Genomic DNA, 16427 nt, shown 5'->3' on the forward strand with positions numbered 1-16427 from the left:
TGGCTTTCTGCATTTTGAACCTTTAGGGTGCACCGGGGTCACATTATGAAGCTTTCTCCACAGCCATGAGGGATAGAAACTTCCTTTTAAGAATGAAGGCTGAAATCATCACATAGCCACGTGACTCCAGGAGCTGGGGCTTTCAGGAAAACAATAATTATCATGACACTCATGACAAAATCATGAGTTGGCAACATCAACAGTAAAAACATCCCAATGGGATTCCTGAGGGGTTGGGCTGCAGCCCACAGAGACCTAAAGTGGCATGTTTAAAAATATCATGACTTTTGAATCAATGTTATGATGGGGGGGTGGCTCCTGCTTGGGAGTGGATACTGCAGTAAGCCTGGGGCATGAAGGAAACCAGGCAAGGTGACCCCCTATCCCGTCCCGCAAGGCCTGAAAGGGGGAGGCGTGCTGCACCGCCAAGGCGCAGGCCCAGCAGCATCCACGGAAGCGGGGTGCAGGAGCAGCCCAGGCTGGGCTGGGACCGCTACCATCCCTTTGATGGGCCGCAGGGGGCGCTGGCTCGGAGGCGGTTTTAGCGCGCATGGGCGGGGCTCAGCGAGCGCTCTGAGGAAAGGGTGCTGAGCCCGGCCCGCTGTGTGGAGTTGTCTGTCTCTGATTGGGCCCCGCTCTCGAGGAGGCGGGCCTTCAGATCTCGTCCTCGGGCCCCGCGAGGGAGGGGGCGTGTGCCGAGTTGCCGATCGCTTCCGGGTCACGGATTGAGGTGGCTTTGCGTGTCCTGCATCTACGGGCAAAGTGGGTCGGCGATTGGCCGCGTCGAGAGGATCGGTTCCGGGTGAGCTTGCCCTCCCCCATGAGGAAGATGGAGGCAGCGGCCGCTTTCCCCTCAGGGCGGTTCCTGCTGCTGCTGGTCGGGCTGGGCCTGGTCCGGGCGGACGCGGGGCCCCGCACCCTGGTGCTGCTGGAGAACATCAACCTGCGGGACACGCACTCGCTCTTCTTCCGGAGCCTGGCGGGTGAGGGCGGCGGCGCCCCGGGGGCGTCCCAGGGGAAGGCGGGATCATGGTCTGGGGTGATGGGGATGAGGGGAGCGGCCAGGCTCGGGAGGAGCCTGGGTCTGTCACGGTGCTGCCTCGCGGCCCCCCTCCGTCTCCCCATCCGGGCTGCACCTGCCAGGGGTGGCTGAGGCGATCGGAATCCGCTGGCGGTCGGGTTAGGTCCGGGTGCCACGCTGACCCCGCCTGCCCCATACGGCGGTGGCGGTGGGGCTCGGTCACTCGGAAGTGCCGCGTGTGTCAGTCAGTGTGTGGGGGGGATGCTGCCCTGCTCCGTACCTGGGTCGCTTGTTGTCGCTCTGCTGATGGGCGTCACGTTGGTTAGACTCACATCTCCCGGTATTAAGAAAAGGAGAACTAACAAATTTAATTGAGCATAAGTGTGTGGGGGGGGAAATAAACATTATTTCCCCCCCCGCCACTGTTCCTCACGCGTTCTTGTCAACCGCTGGAAATGACCCCCCTTGATTATCACTACAAAAGCTTCCCTTCTCTCACCCCCGCTCCCCCCCTCTCCTGCTGGTAATAGCTCACCTTGCCTGATAAATCTCGTTACAGTCTGTGTGGTAACATCCATTGTTTCATGTTCTCTGTATATATAAAATCTCCCCTCTGTATTTTCCGCTGCTTGCATCCGATGAAGTGAGCTGTAGCTCACGAAAGCTTATGCTCTAATAAGTTTGTTAGTCTCTAAGGTGCCACAAGTCCTCTTGTTCTTTTTGCGGATACAGACTAACACGGCTGCTACTCTGAAACCCATCTCCCAGTATTGGCTGTAGTCCCTGCTGCCCAGATCTCACTAGAGCCTTTGGTTCTTTCCTGTGTGTGTTTCCCTTTCTGGTGTTCATGTCATCCACAAGTTTTGCCAGGGTTTGATTTACATCAAAGACATGCATGAAAATGCTATGGAGAATGCAGAGGTTCTTGTTTGTTTTTAATTTGGTTTATCCAAAAAGTCTCTATGTTCCCTGAGCACTGTGGACTAGATTATAAGTACCAAGAAGTGTCACTGCTTGGAGGCTGACAGGAACAATTCTGCGGACAGTGCTCACTGGAGTACTGAGAAAATAAGTGTACTGTGGAAGAGTAAAATGCTTGACTTAGACGTCTATGTAGCAACTTTAAAAGTATCGAGGAGTATGGTGGCACCCTAAAGACTAACAGATTTATTTGGGCATAAGCTTTCGTGGGCAAAAAAGCCACTTCTTCAGACGCATGACACCTTAAAAAATATGGCAACCACATGGTTAGATTGTAATGGGTAATACTGAGTTAAGGGCCGTCTGACACAACTTTAATTTTAAAAGAGTGTAAGTTAAATGAGATAAAAGTACTCATGGCTATGCTCTTTGTTTTCTGTATGCAGATAGAGGCTTTGACCTCACTTTCAGGACTGCTGATGACCCTGGCCTGTCCCTCATAAAATATGGAGAATTTCTGTATGACAACTTGATTATTTTCTCCCCATCTGTAGAAGGTAAGAGATCCTTTTGCATAAAGGAAAAGACTCAGAAATTAAGTTGTATAATACTTTGAGACCCTTGGAGAAGACACACTAGATCTGTAAAGTGCCTTGCAGATATTAGCTAACCTTCTTCACAACACTCATTTGAGGCGGGTCTTTTACTATTCCAGTTTTCCAAATGGGGAGGCAAGAGACTTACCCAGCGTAAAACAATGAGTGGTGGCAAAGCGAGGCCTAGTCTTAACTCCCAGTCTCCTGCGCTAACCATGAGAATGCTTTTCTTAGGTTTGATAAAACTGATCAACGTATTCTTCTGACTTGCTTCATTTTTGACCTCGAGGTGGTTTTTGGGGCCTGTCCCTGAGATGTAGACTGACAGGTGTATTCTGCACTCATCATTAGGCAATTTGTGGCAGGAGCTGTATGCATTTTAAGCAGTTAAATGGTCATCAAGCTGCTTCTAAAAGCAAGAGGAGCCTGTAGAACAAAGAATAAGCACAAAAATATAGCTGATTGCAGGTCCAAAGCAATAGCAGCCATTGTTGAGTATCTATTTTCTGTAAACACCCTTTCATTACCATTGTTTGCTGTGATAGTAACTGTCATGTCTGTTAATAATTCTCAGACCACTTTATAATCCCTGTGTTGTATCTAGAATGATGGTATTGTGATTCAGTTTAAAAAAAAAATTCTTCAATATGTATCTTTGGAGCAGTGCTTCCATAGATTAACAAATGCACTGTTCTAAAATTCTATAACTAAAAGATGAAATAACACTGTCATTATTTGAAATGCCTTGATTTTAAGTATAGTAGTAGTGATTTTTCTAATTCATACCAAAATGTCTGGATTCTCTCTCTACCACTATTAACAGCCTGAATCAGACTTGATGCAGGATCATTAATAGCAACCTTTTTGAAATACAGCCCTTCAAGAAAGTGAGAGATCAGGTGATATTGGTGTGATGAGAGAGCCAAAAAAGATGTTCCAAAAGGAACACTGTCACTTAGCAAGAGTGGAGAGCTAGTTGATTGTGTGTGAATGAATAGTGAACTGAAAAGTATAATCTGTAGCCCCAGGTTATAGCACACTTAACTTCAGGTGAGCCTCAGAGAAAGTGTCAGGTAACTTTAATTTTGAACATTACTACTAGGACTGGGATATTGGAATCAGATCCTTAGGAGAACTAACTACAGAGCTGTGCAAGAAGAAGCTAATGCCTCATGATATGTAGGAACCCTTTTTAAACTACTTCAGAGCTAAATTTTAGAGTGTGGCATACAGTGTCTTCCTCATGTGACCTGTTCTTAACCTCTAACTTGCTCCACTTCTGACATTCTCTCGGTGTTCTGTTTTCTTTTTACAATATCTTAATTAAGGAAGTGAGAGTAAAGTTTTGGCTGTACCTCTTTCATTTTGCAGAGATGCATGTTTCTCTAAATCCTTTTGCTTTCTCTTTATATATTGGTTATTGTAGCTATACTGAAGTTTAATTAAATTTGATTTTGTTAAAGAATGGAATGAGTGAGAGATTCCTCATCATTTTCCAGGAATGCTTGCACTGGAGCCAGTTGTAATTCAACTTCCACAAGAAGGAATAATTAATATTTACTCTTGTTGACAGATCTCTCAATCTCTCTCTCTCTCTGTCTCAATGCAGAGGTCTCTCACTAGCTTTAAAATGTAGAATTTCTACCTGCAAACAGATAAGAATTTTATCTTGGGGTGAGGTGAGGAAGAAGCAAATTAACTACATGTAATCAAAAGAAAAGTATGTCTTTAAATATGCCCAAACAAATAATAATAATAGTCAATGAATTTTGTTAAGGTTTATTTCTCTGCAACTGAGATTGAATGGCTAGTTCTATGCCTTTAAAGGCTGGATTTTATGGCTATCTTTGTCTTCCTTCTGAAGGAATTAATCCTCCCTTAATCCGCCCTTTTAATCTATGTTGGCCATAGATGTATGTGGCTTCAGGACCCTGCTTGGGCACCTCCTGTGCCTACTACGCTGACACAGCTTCTCTATTAATTGTCCTCATCACCCTTGTATTTCCCTCTCCACCTTTGCTCTGAAGCACTGGTAAAATAGTTTGCTGTCAGCTTTTTGAATCACTAATGTCTGGTGCATCTTTTCAGATTTTGGCGGAAACATCAATGTGGAGACAATTACTGCTTTCATTGATGGAGGCGGAAGTGTCCTTGTGGCTGCCAGTTCTGACATTGGTCAGTAAAACCTGCGTGTCAAAAAAAAAAATGGGTGCAAATGTTGGCTTTTCATTTTATTGCTGCATAATAAGAGTTTACTGGATATAGAGAGCACAAATCAGTCCTGTAGGGGAAGGTGTCTTCCTTGTCATGGGAGCTCTTAGAACTCTGGCTGCAAACTTTTTTTAAAGGGGAACTTCAAAAGCTAAAACTGTACAATACTCTGTATCTTAAAACATGCTACAAATCTTAATCTTCACAATGCTCCAAAGGAATTGGTGGTAAAGAAAAAAGGAATGTCTTAATTTCACTTTCCAAAGAAAGTTCAGTTCAGCCAAGAGTTGTGTACTGAGTGCACCCAGCAGCCTGGTTAGCAGATAAATCATTAGCGCACAAATCAGGGTTGTCCTTTGTTTTTATTTTGATTATTTAGTTGCTTTTGTGTCTTGTACAAACTGTAAATTGGGAATCCACTTCTCTATCCTTTAGGTGATCCTCTGCGAGAGCTAGGCAGTGAGTGTGGAATAGAGTTTGATGAGGAAAGGACAGCAGTCATTGACCATCACAACTATGATATCTCAGACCCAGGCCAGGTAAAAATCTAGACACTGAATTCTTTGGGTATATCCGGGGCTTGAGGAAACTCGTCTTAGCTAGTACATTGCTTCTGGGAAGGAATTTTATTTTTTAGCAGTTGGCTGTAAGGGCTGGAGACAAAACTTGTCTGTCTTCTTCCTTTGCCTCTTCTTTCCCCTCCTACCCTTGCTCATTCCAAAGATTGTTTTGAGTAGCAGCTGTGAATCTTATTGAATGACATGCTGCTTTTACTATTGCTCTTCTCTTTAATATGAGATGCAATTTATCATGCACCTTTGACAATTTCTAACAATCCAGTCACACTGAGCAGTTAAAAACCACCATCTGGAATAGTCAGGGGTTCACTGTATTGGACCTTGAACCACTCGGGGGTAGGAGATAGGAATTCCCTTTCTAGTGAAATATGGCACTTCATAGAATCATAGAATATCAGGGTTGGAAGGGACCTCAGGAGGTCATCTAGTCCAACCCGCTGCTCAAAGCAGGACCAATCCCCAACTAAATCATCCCAGCCAGGGCTTTGTCAAGCCTGACCTTAAAAACCTCCAAGGAAGGAGATTCCACCACCTCCCTAGGTAACACATTCCAGTGCTTCACCACCCTCCTAGTGAAAAAGTTTTTCCTAATATCCAACCTAAACCTCCCTCACTGCAACTTGAGACCATTATTTCTTGTTCTATCATCTGCTACCACTGAGGACAGTCTACCACTTCCTTTTATCCATGGAGATAGAATGTCATGCTTAGTAGCCAGACATATAAAAAAGGTAAACTCTAGCTCAAGACACAGGGACAAAGAGAGATCAATATAGAAAACTCTGTAGAAGTTCTTCAAATGTATGTGATATCTTCATATTTCTGTCCTTGCATGGTCTGTCCGGTTGGACGCATGGTTCTGAAATATCTGTCTTTACAGGAGAGAGAAAGATGTCACAATGTTCATAACTCTCAAACATTATTGGAACAGAGCTTTTTCGTAAAATATGTGGGGCACACACAATCCCCGATGGATGGGGGAATCACCATTGCTTTGGGATGCCTATGTAACTTATTAGTTGTGTAGATTTTGCAAACTTTCCTTTTCTACCATACCATCTTCTGCTCGCTATCAAATCAATCTTACGGAACTTATAGTAGGACTTGAAGATTCATAATTTGTAGCTAAATACGGGTTCTTCCCAGACAGTAGGTAGTTGAAGACCTATCCAATATCATTGAAGGAATAAGTATAACAGTGGTTTTCAACCTTTTTTTAATTGCAGACCCCTAAAAAATTTCAAATGGTGGTGTGAACCCCTTTGGAAATTTTAGACATAGTCTGCAGACCCCAGGTTGAACACCCCTGTTCTATGGTAACAACAGCCTTTTGTGGACCCCTTAGACATAGTCTGAGGGTGGAAACCATGGCTCTATAGGTTCATGAGGCCTTTGATTTCACTGAGGTGCTGTTATTTAGACTCTCTTAATATGCCTAGTTCTTGAATTGGTACCTCTTCTAGTATGTTGTAATAGCTGAATACTTCCTGATTGAAACAAAAAATTCTTTCAGTGGAAGAACCTAACTAAAACTCAGTACAATAAGCACAGTAACTACCCTTCTGGATACACAACTGTCCCTTAGAGATAATTCTTCTGAGTGACTGTAAGTTACATCACCATTTAATTATGGCAGCTCCTGACAACACGCTGTAAGCTTAATGAAACTATTCCTTACTTAAGAACATCTTGTGTCCTAGAGCAAGGCCCTGCAGGCCAAGAAGAACCAAAGTGCTCTAGGATGGGCTGTGTAAGTGTCACGGACTGAGGCTTTAGGCAGCAGCTGTCCCCCAGTATCTTCTGGCACTTCGGAATGCAGATTTTTCTGTGTTGTACTTTCTTGACATGCTTTTTCCGCTATGCTGAAATCCCTTCTACAGTGTTCACATTAGCTTGTGGCAGCAATCAGAACAAATAGGAACTGATAAACACATGTTCCTGCAAGAGATCTGCATTTGTTGCCCTGGGATTTACCTTCCTTCTGATTTAAGCTTCCTAATATGCAACTCACAAGACAGAAAACCGGCTCTAAACTGTAACAAGCAGGGGCTGTTGTCTTTTCCCTGAGGGCTTCTAAGCATGTGCCTGATTTCTTCTCGTGCTCTTACCTCCTCCGTCCCCTTGCTCAGTGTTACAATTCTTCTTCCTACCAAGAGGCCAGGTGAGACTATGCAGAGCCAATTAATGCTACTTCAAAGCTCTGGAAGGGCAGCTGTAGAACATGAGGTGCTGTGTTGTGCAGATCACTAGCCATAGAGTGGCAAGCAGACACACATATTAACAAGTTGCCTGTGCATTAATTACATTGTCCAGTAGCTTGTGAAAGCTTACCACAGGTCTCTTATGTTTCCTCCCTGAAGCATACGCTCATTGTTGCAGACTCTGAAAATCTACTGAAGGCTCCCACAATTGTGGGGAAAACTCCATTAAACCCTGTTCTCTTCCGAGGAGTCGGGTAAGTGAACTACGAGGCAAGGCTGGCAAGTGGGGCTGCAACTGAGAACAAGAGGTCTCTATTGGGATGGGTTTCTTGCCACTATCTTCCCTCCCTGTAGGTTATAAGCCTAGGGCTGGGGTAGGCACTATTATAAACAAAGCATCATAGGTTGGGTTTTGGTTTCTTCAATTGAGATGCAACAGGCATTTGGTCCTTTCACAGGATGGAAGTGGAGGGAGGGGGGCTGAGGGCAGGCAAGAACAGCGCAGACTTCTTGCTGGTTGGGTAGCCAAAGGCTATTCCTCATCTCTCAATCTAGTTATAAACTTCCTTGAAACAGAAAACTTTTAATATTTTACTTCTTGCTGCTTACTCTGTTTTGCTTTACTTGGACAATGAAAGTAATCCATTCACTTCCTTGTTCTCATGTAGTCATGTTTTTTAAACTATTTGAATTGGAATTTAGAACATAGAAGCACTTCTGTTGATGTCAAGTTTTGTAAAGGGTTGTTCTTAAAGAAGCTTCAGTTTTTGATGTGATAGCATAACTATTCACAGTTGTTTAAAGAAATGATATTTTAAAGTCAACAGCTGATATAAAATTAATTGGGCCTGATTGACTTCAGTGTGTGTTTTTGCCACTAATTTCAGGGGGAGCTGAGTCAGTCCCATGGTTCTCAACCTCTGTGAATTTCATATTTGTTAGCAGATTTTAGTGCACACGAATCTTCTTGGGCAGGTATCTCAGGTTTGACCAGCTTTCAGGTATCTTCCTGGTACTTTGATTGTCTCTCTCGCCACAGGATGGTGGCTGATCCTGATAACCCTCTGGTACTAGATATCTTGACTGGCTCCTCTACATCTTACTCCTTCTTCCCAGATAAGCCCATCACACAGGTACGCACAATTATATTTGTCCTCTTTTGCTTCTAATCCTGTGGAATTAATTACCTCTCTTTCAACAGTTTAAAAATGGATCAAGAGACTTAACTCAAGTGCTTATTATAGTCTGTGTCAAATACTTATGGGTTTTTTGAAAGCTCCCTTCCACGGTCTCTTAGTACTATATATTTTCTAATATTATCATGGAAATCTTTCTTGCAGTTTCATTGGATCCAAATGGGAAAAGCCTAACAAGACTGCATTGGAAGGAATATCGACTCTTAACTTTGATACTGTTTTGCTGTATCAAAGGGGCTGAATTCAAACTGGTGATATAGAAGCAAAAGGCTTTCAATCCCATGCTACTGTGGCAGGCAATAGAATTTGAAGCCTTTTTCCTCTAAGATGCTGGTAGAATTTGGGCTAAGTTGTTAGTAATTGAAAGCTATTGCCATCTTCCAGCGGGACTGTGACCAGTGTGAAATGAAGGGGTTCCTCTGTTTAGTTTTGAGGCTCTGTAGCTGGCAAGGGGCTAAAAAAGGTGCAGTTGGCTGATTCTGGAAGATTAGTGTCTCAGTTGTGTTGAAGCCTCCTGCTTCTCCACTTGAGTAGTGCAGCAATCTGCAAAAATGCATTGTGTGCCATGTCTTATTGACATGATGAAATGAAAATGTAGAGGAAAAATAATAGCTGGGAGCTGGCATGAGTGGGACTTAACTGACAGCAAACGTGTTCAACTTATGTCTGCTTAACATGCTCTTCCATAATGGGTATTTGAACAGGCAGATGAGTAGTTTAAACATTCCCTTTAATTAGGTCTATGAGGTTTGACAAGAGTTCTGACAAGACAATAATAACTTGGATTGTACTTGTTTAGCCCAGCCAGACCTAGCAGCAAAGTTAAAGATCATCCAATATCATTTAATTCTCAGACATTTCCCTGCTGCTATTAACTATTTAAACCTAATGGATAATACTGCATGGCTAGTTTCCGTACTTGCTTAAAAAAGCAGCTTAAAGCCCTGATGCCTTCTTTCCATATAATATATATATATAAATAAAATTAAACATGGGTTTCTGGTTACTTTTACTTGCCATGTGATCTTGAGCACATTATCTCTGTGCCTTTATTTCTCTTCATGCTGTTTGTTTGCGGTATTTGTTTAGCAAATAAGAATCCAGGCTTACTATGTGTCTTGTCTGTACAGTATCCAGCCCATTGGGGTCCTCCTTATCTCAGTTGGGGCTTCAAGGTGCTACTATAATACAAATCATTAGTGCTGATTTAAATCTGTTCTCGTCCAATTTCAGTACCCTCATGCTGTTGGGAAGAATACCCTTTTGATTGCTGGTCTCCAGGCCAGGAACAATGCCCGTGTCATTTTCAGTGGCTCCTTGGATTTCTTCAGTGATGCTTTCTTCAACTCTGCTGTGCAGAAAGCTACACCTGGCTCTCAGAGGTGACTAGCTTAACATGGCCTTCTGTAGGTAGGGTGGGGTATTCGGGTTCTTCTGCCCAAGTGGTTTGGGTACCTCTTTGATCAAGGATCCCTAGCAGGTGATGAGAACTAATTGTGTCAAAGATGACTGATGGGAATATACTGAATACTATCATAACTGTTCAGCCGTGCTACTGTAAAATCTACACTGTTTAGGTTATATTAAAGCTTAAGAAAAAGATGAAACTTCCTTTAAGTGCAGTGCAAATTGTCAAGCTGGCTAACCCATATAGCTGTCTCCTGTCCTTATAGAAACCCTGATATTAGGTGTGTAAGAAGCAGTTTCTGCATCCATTGTATTCAGAGATGCTGTGAACACAGTTCATAATCTGGGCACAGCTCTTACTTGGAAATTTTGACATAGAATATTATACTCTGAGCATTGATATGTATCAGTTCAGTGTGCAGGTTGGAAACCTTGGCACTGAATTCCTTTCAGTGCTGATCTGTTAAAATGTTTTGCTGTACTTTAAACAACTACCTAGAAGACCTAGCAGACAGTTGGGATTTAAAGATCAAACAGTCTTACAGGAAAACTTTCAAGTAATGTGATCATTTAAAATGGGTGCTGACTTTCTGACCTGGCATTTAGTTCTTGGGGAAACTTCATAGTATACCTGACCAAAAAAATGCTCAGTCCTATGAATGTCCTCCAATGCAGTGTCTCCCACTGTGCTTCTGTTCTCTCACCATCTCTAGGTACTCTCAGACTGGTAACTACGAGCTGGCTGTTGCCTTGTCCCATTGGGTATTCAAGGAAGAGGGTGTGCTGCGGGTTGGAGAGGTATCTCACCATCGTGTAGGGGAGACATTACCACCTAATGCCTACACTGTCACTGACCTCGTGGTAAGACTGACTTTAGGAAAATGAGTCAAATAGACTTGTGCAGAGAGACTGTACTCTTGTTCATTGGGCTAGAAGTGTTGTGGAAGCAGATTTATCTCCTCTTTATTGGTTGGAAAGGTGATGGCTGGCACCCAGGGCTTCACCAGCCAAGGTGTGAAATTTCAGAGGGCATGAGGATATATAACCCAGTGGGGTTTTTCTTCCTCATAATTGTAGGAACTGTCCCCTTCTTGACAGTGTTTCTCCACTAATGTGAAGGCAGTCTACCTAACCTTTAGTTCCTACATGTAACTTTCACTTAATACTAAATTTCAGACTGCTCATGGCTCATACTTGAGTATCATACAATATTAAGTGGCAGCAGCAGCCAGCTCTGGAGAAGTCTGTTCTGTTAGTAAACTTACTTAATGCTTAAGTTGAGGGGAGTTGGTTATCCTTGCAAATAGTTTCTTTTCAGTCATGAACCTTGTTGATAAACAGGTATCTGAGCCTGATCAAAAGCATATGCTGGAATTTTGTCTTCCCTGTTACCTCCATTTCACTCAGACTCGTGATGCCAAGCTTCATTATACAAAAAGAGTACATTGGCAAGCCTGAAATACCATGTTGCTTTAAATAGAAATTGCAGCTATATACTGGGGGACAGCTTAGTGTGCCTAGAGAGTTTTTAAGTATAGCACTCTCAAATTCAAATCAATTCTACATTGATATGCTCACTCACTGATTTGCTACTGAATGTTGGCTTGATTTTCAGTGCATGGTAGCTCAACTGTATTTCCAAGCGTGGAAGCTCACATGGACTCTTACATTGGAAATAGCAGTTATTGGAAAATTCCCCATTGTCCCCCTTGATTTCATGGAAAGTGGAGTTCATAGTTTAGGACTGAGATTTCTATTGAATGGATTTCAGGTGTCACTCTTAGCTACTGATAGGGCCCTACCAAATTCAGGGTCCATTTTAGTCAATTTCGCATTTTTAGGTGTTCATGTTTTTTCAGGTGGGGGGTCCTGATCCAAAAGGGGGGGGGGCGTGTGCGGGGGGGGGTCACAAAATTGCCACCCTCACTTCTCTGCTGCCTTCAGGGCTGTGCGCAGCTGCAGAGCTTCCTACAGCTGGGGGAGATAGCTGGAGCTGAGTCTGGTCTTCCCCCCCCCCCGCCCCAAGAATGGCCGTTCAGGGGAAAAGGAAGTCCTGTCCCTCCCCAGCTTGAGCCCAGTGAATGGTAGGAGCCCTCGGCTGGGGTGTCCCCTGCCCCTCCCCTCCAATAACTACATTTCACAGGGGAGGTCTGCTTTCATGGTCCATGACATGTTTTTCACAGCTGTGACTTTGGTAGGGCCCTACTCATTAACAATGTGTCCTCTTCCTTTATGCTTCTGTTAATGCAGCGTGCATTTGTATGTTACAGGAGTACAGCATTGTGATTGAAAAGCTCTCTGAAGGGAGGTGGGTCCCCTTTGATGGCGATGATATTCAGCTGGAGTTTGTCCGCATTGATCCATTTGTAAGGACTTTCCTGAAGAAAAATGGTAGGGCTCCTATCAGACAATTTAATGTTTTCTGCCCTATGGCTTTGTTAACAATAACACAAGACTGGGTGTTGACTTCTTCCCCCACCACTGAAACTCACCTTGCTCGTATGTATTGACTTGGAACGCTACGGTTCTTCTGAGGAGGTAGTGTATAGAATCTCTATGGGAAGCATGCTCCACTGTTAAGAGGAAGGGTGCACTTCACACAGCTCTCCAACAGCTCCTTCTTCCAGTGGAGCAGCTTTGGGTTCCAGAGGCTAGTTTTCAATCTGGATGAAAAGCTCCACAAAGTGGGTTTGGGGGAGACAAAGGGCCATTACAAATGGAAGGAGGTGAGGAAAGAACTTCCAGTGAGGGATCTTAACTCCTAATGCTCTTGTTCTATTTACTGTGTAATGTAAATGGTCCTGCCTCTCCCCTAGGTGGCAGATATAGTGTGCAGTTCAAGCTGCCGGATGTCTATGGAGTGTTTCAGTTTAAAGTGGATTATAACAGGCTGGGATACACCCACCTGTACTCCTCTACACAGGTAAATAGTTTGAATTATCTGTCAATTATTGTCTGTGTGGTAGGAAATGTAAGAGTATTGGTTGAGATTTCAAGTCAGGATTTTAAACTTTGCAAATGTTTTGAGTGGATACCATATGGGCTATTAATCTTAATGACCATGAAGTTGCATCCAGCCTTCCTTTGTGCATGAAATGGATTTGAAAGCTATCTTACTCTGTGACCATCTTCAGTTATATTTAGGAAGGTCTGGAAATAAGCCTCTGTAGAGAGCGTTTTACCCTCATTAAACACATTCTTGTCTCAAGGCAGTGTTGGACCCTCGCCAGCACTGCCTGCACTGACGCTTAAGGTTTGCCAACATGCTTTTACAGAAGTTGAGGATTTGGAGCTTAAAACTCTCGTTTAAAAACAAGAGATATAATTGAACCACTTCTAGGAGCTCTCATACATGTATCTTTCCAGTAAGGTAATCTGGTTCTACAGTCATCTGAGTGGGGCATTGTCAGAATGGGCATTAAGTTAAATAACACATCTAGAGCTGAGATAGTCCTGCCACACACAGGACTAAATGACCTCATCTCTTGTGACCCTGGTCTTGTGTTCTTTTCTCTCCCAGGTGTCTGTGCGTCCCCTCCAGCACACACAGTATGAGCGTTTTATCCCCTCAGCGTATCCATATTATGCCAGTGCCTTCTCCATGATGATAGGCCTCTTCATGTTCAGCATCGTCTTCTTGCACATGAAGGAGAAGGAGAAATCTGACTGAGATATCATCTCAGCCAGAGGAAGAGCCCTCATCCAAGACATTGGCTCCATGTGGAGACTGGCAGCACTCAGGGCACAGATTATAAATGTTTGGGGACTGGAATCCTCAGCTGGTAGGAGCCAGATGAGCTATGGGGGTTTTTAAGATAAGAGTGACTAGTGGGAGAAAAATTGAAAACTTTTTTGTCTGAGAGGAAGCCACTGATGTCCACAAGAGATCAAAATGTTTGGCAGTGCAATGGCAATTCCAATATTGGTGTTTCATGAGGAGAAAAAAAAAACTAAAACAATTTTATTATTTCCACCCCTTCTCAGAAAGGCTTTTGCCTCAAGATTGTTCATTTCCAGAATAAAGATTTGTTCCTCTCACCTTCTGCTGAAGTTTCTGACTTGTCATTGTGGTTAGACGTTCAGCTGCATGTGTGTGTTCTCAGTGTGTGCTGCCCCAGCTCTGCGCAGACAGCTGGCATAGCAGACCTCGAGCAAACCACCCAATGACCACAAGATCCATTAAGGTACGAAGGCACCAGGCCAGGTTTGTTGACAAAGCACCATAATAGCACCTGGCATACTCTACAGGGATACTAAGACCTGTATGCCCGTGACAATGGACGCAGCTCAGTGAATGGCAGGACCTTCCATGTTCCCCCCCCTTGGCTGGACAAAGATACTGCCTCTGATACAGTTATACCCTGATACAAACAAGTTAATACTGCCTCTGACATAGTTAGTTACTGCCCCCAGACATGGGTAGTTATCACCCATCACCTTGTACGTGTTGGCTTGATCAAAACATTTTTATTGCATACTGTCATCCTGACCTTCTCTTTTAGGAGGGGGTCAGTATGTTCCTGTTATCCTTGCGGAATATTTTTGTTCCATCCTTGATATCGGGATGTTCTGGTGCCACTTGATATCAGGATGTTTGCATAAGTACTCTGTGCCTAGCACTTCTTAGGAATGTGTATTTCTGCGATAGCCCTGTTCTTGCCAGATTGTGTGAGCAGGTCCTGCCTCATACCAGGCCTGATACAGGGGCTTATGTCTCAGGCTCTCTTCCTACTACAGTCATGTGAGGTTTCTTAGAGAGGAACACATTTTTTACATACAATAAATCTAGGGCTGGTTCTAAATTGGCCATATGAACTCTATATCAGAAGCTAAACACCTTGTGAGTGTTTGGGAAACTATTTGAGACGGGACAATGAAATAGAATCATAGAACTGAAAGGGACCTCAAGAAGTCATTTAGTTTAGTCCCCTGCAGTCGTGGCAGAGCTAAGTATGATCTCTAGACTATCCCTGACAGGTGTTTGTCTAACCTGCTGTTAAAAATCTCCAGTGATGGAGACTCCACAACCTCCCTCGGCAATTTATTCCAGTGCTTAACACCCTGACCGTTAAGTTTTTCCTAATGTCAAACCTAAACTTCCCTTGCTGCAATTTAAACCCATTGCTTTTTTTTCTATCCTCAGAGGTTAAGAAAAACAATTTTTTCTCCCTCCTCCTTGTAATAATCCTTTATGTACTTGAAAACTGTTTTGATGTCTGCCCTTGGTCTTCTCTTTTCCAGATTAAATAAAACACGGATATTGCCATATTGTAGGGAGATGGCCCTATCTCAAGAGTTAAGGTTGTAGTGAGGTTCCTGTTACAAGGCTGAGATACTAAAGGGCTCTTTAACCTAGCAAAGAAAGGTAGGAATAAGCAAGTTTACTTCTGTTTGGGGGAAGGGCTGGAAACCACAAACCAACAGACGGGGAGGCGGGCCAGTAATTGTATTTATTTTGTGTTGGGCTTTGGTTTGGTTTGTATAAGGTCACTCCTCCGGCCCAGCTTGTAAATACTGTAAAACTCAAGCCAAGCGAGGAATTAAAAACCTCTGGAGCAGGACGGGCTTGGCCCCGCTGCCCCAAGGAGAAAAATGGAGGCTGACGAGGTGCTGGATGGGCCTTGCCATGGCAGGTGAGGGCTGGGAAGACCCCACTACTCCCACGGGCAGGGAGCAGGAGCGCTGCACCCGGCCGGCGAGTGACAAGGGGGCCAGTGAGGGGCGTGACAGCCAGAGGGGGCCCCCCCCGGGCCGGCGAGTGACAAGGGGGCCGGTGAGGGGCGTGACAGCCAGAGCGCCCCCACCCGGGCCGGCGAGTGACAAGGGGGCCGGTGAGGGGCGTGACAGCCAGAGCGCCCCCACCCCCCCACCGGCGAGTGACAAGTGGGCCGGTGGGGGGTGAGACAGTCAGACCCCCCCCCGCCGGCGAGTGACAAGGGGGCCGGTGGGGGGCGAGACAGCCAGAGCCGGGCCCCCGAGTGACAAGGGGGCCGGTGAGGGGCGTGACAGCCAGAGGGGGCCCCCCCCGGGCCGGCGAGTGACAAGGGGGCCGGTGCGGGGTGAGACAACCAGAGACCCCCCCGGGCCGGCGAGTGACAAGGGGGCCGGTGAGGGGCGTGACAGCCAGAGGGGCCCCCCCCCGGGCCGGCGAGTGACAAGGGGGCCGGTGAGGGGCGTGACAGCCAGAGGGGGCCCCCCCCCTGGCCGGCGAGTGACAAGGGGGCCGGTGCGGGGTGAGACAACCAGAGACCCCCCCGGGCCGGCGAGTGACAAGGGGGCCGGTGAGGGGCGTGACA

The 16427-nt window shown here is 45.0% G+C and overlaps 1 protein-coding gene across 1 annotated transcript; it reads left to right on the forward strand.

The window, feature by feature from the left end:
- Positions 1-734: 734 nt before the first annotated feature.
- On the forward strand, positions 735-14169 carry DDOST (dolichyl-diphosphooligosaccharide--protein glycosyltransferase non-catalytic subunit). Its single transcript, XM_073316359.2, has 11 exons — positions 735-983; positions 2389-2499; positions 4627-4713; positions 5185-5288; positions 7688-7782; positions 8568-8661; positions 9958-10106; positions 10845-10992; positions 12402-12522; positions 12948-13054; positions 13652-14169. Exons 1-11 carry the CDS (start codon positions 821-823, stop codon positions 13799-13801), a joined length of 1329 nt encoding a protein of 442 aa, XP_073172460.1. The 5' UTR covers positions 735-820; the 3' UTR covers positions 13802-14169.
- Positions 14170-16427: the final 2258 nt, after the last annotated feature.

This window comes from Lepidochelys kempii, chromosome 18, assembly GCF_965140285.1.
Source record: "Lepidochelys kempii isolate rLepKem1 chromosome 18, rLepKem1.hap1, whole genome shotgun sequence".
NCBI lineage: Eukaryota > Metazoa > Chordata > Testudines > Cheloniidae > Lepidochelys > Lepidochelys kempii.

Bases quoted from the DNA above. Each gene is read 5' to 3' on its own strand.
- DDOST (XM_073316359.2), top strand. From the start codon at position 821: ATGAGGAAGATGGAGGCAGCGGCCGCTTTCCCCTCAGGGCGGTTCCTG. The intron at 2,500-4,626 runs GTAAGAGATCCT...GCATCTTTTCAG, and splicing joins TTTCTCCCCATCTGTAGAAG to ATTTTGGCGGAAACATCAAT. The intron at 5,289-7,687 runs GTAAAAATCTAG...TCCTCCCTGAAG, and splicing joins ATATCTCAGACCCAGGCCAG to CATACGCTCATTGTTGCAGA.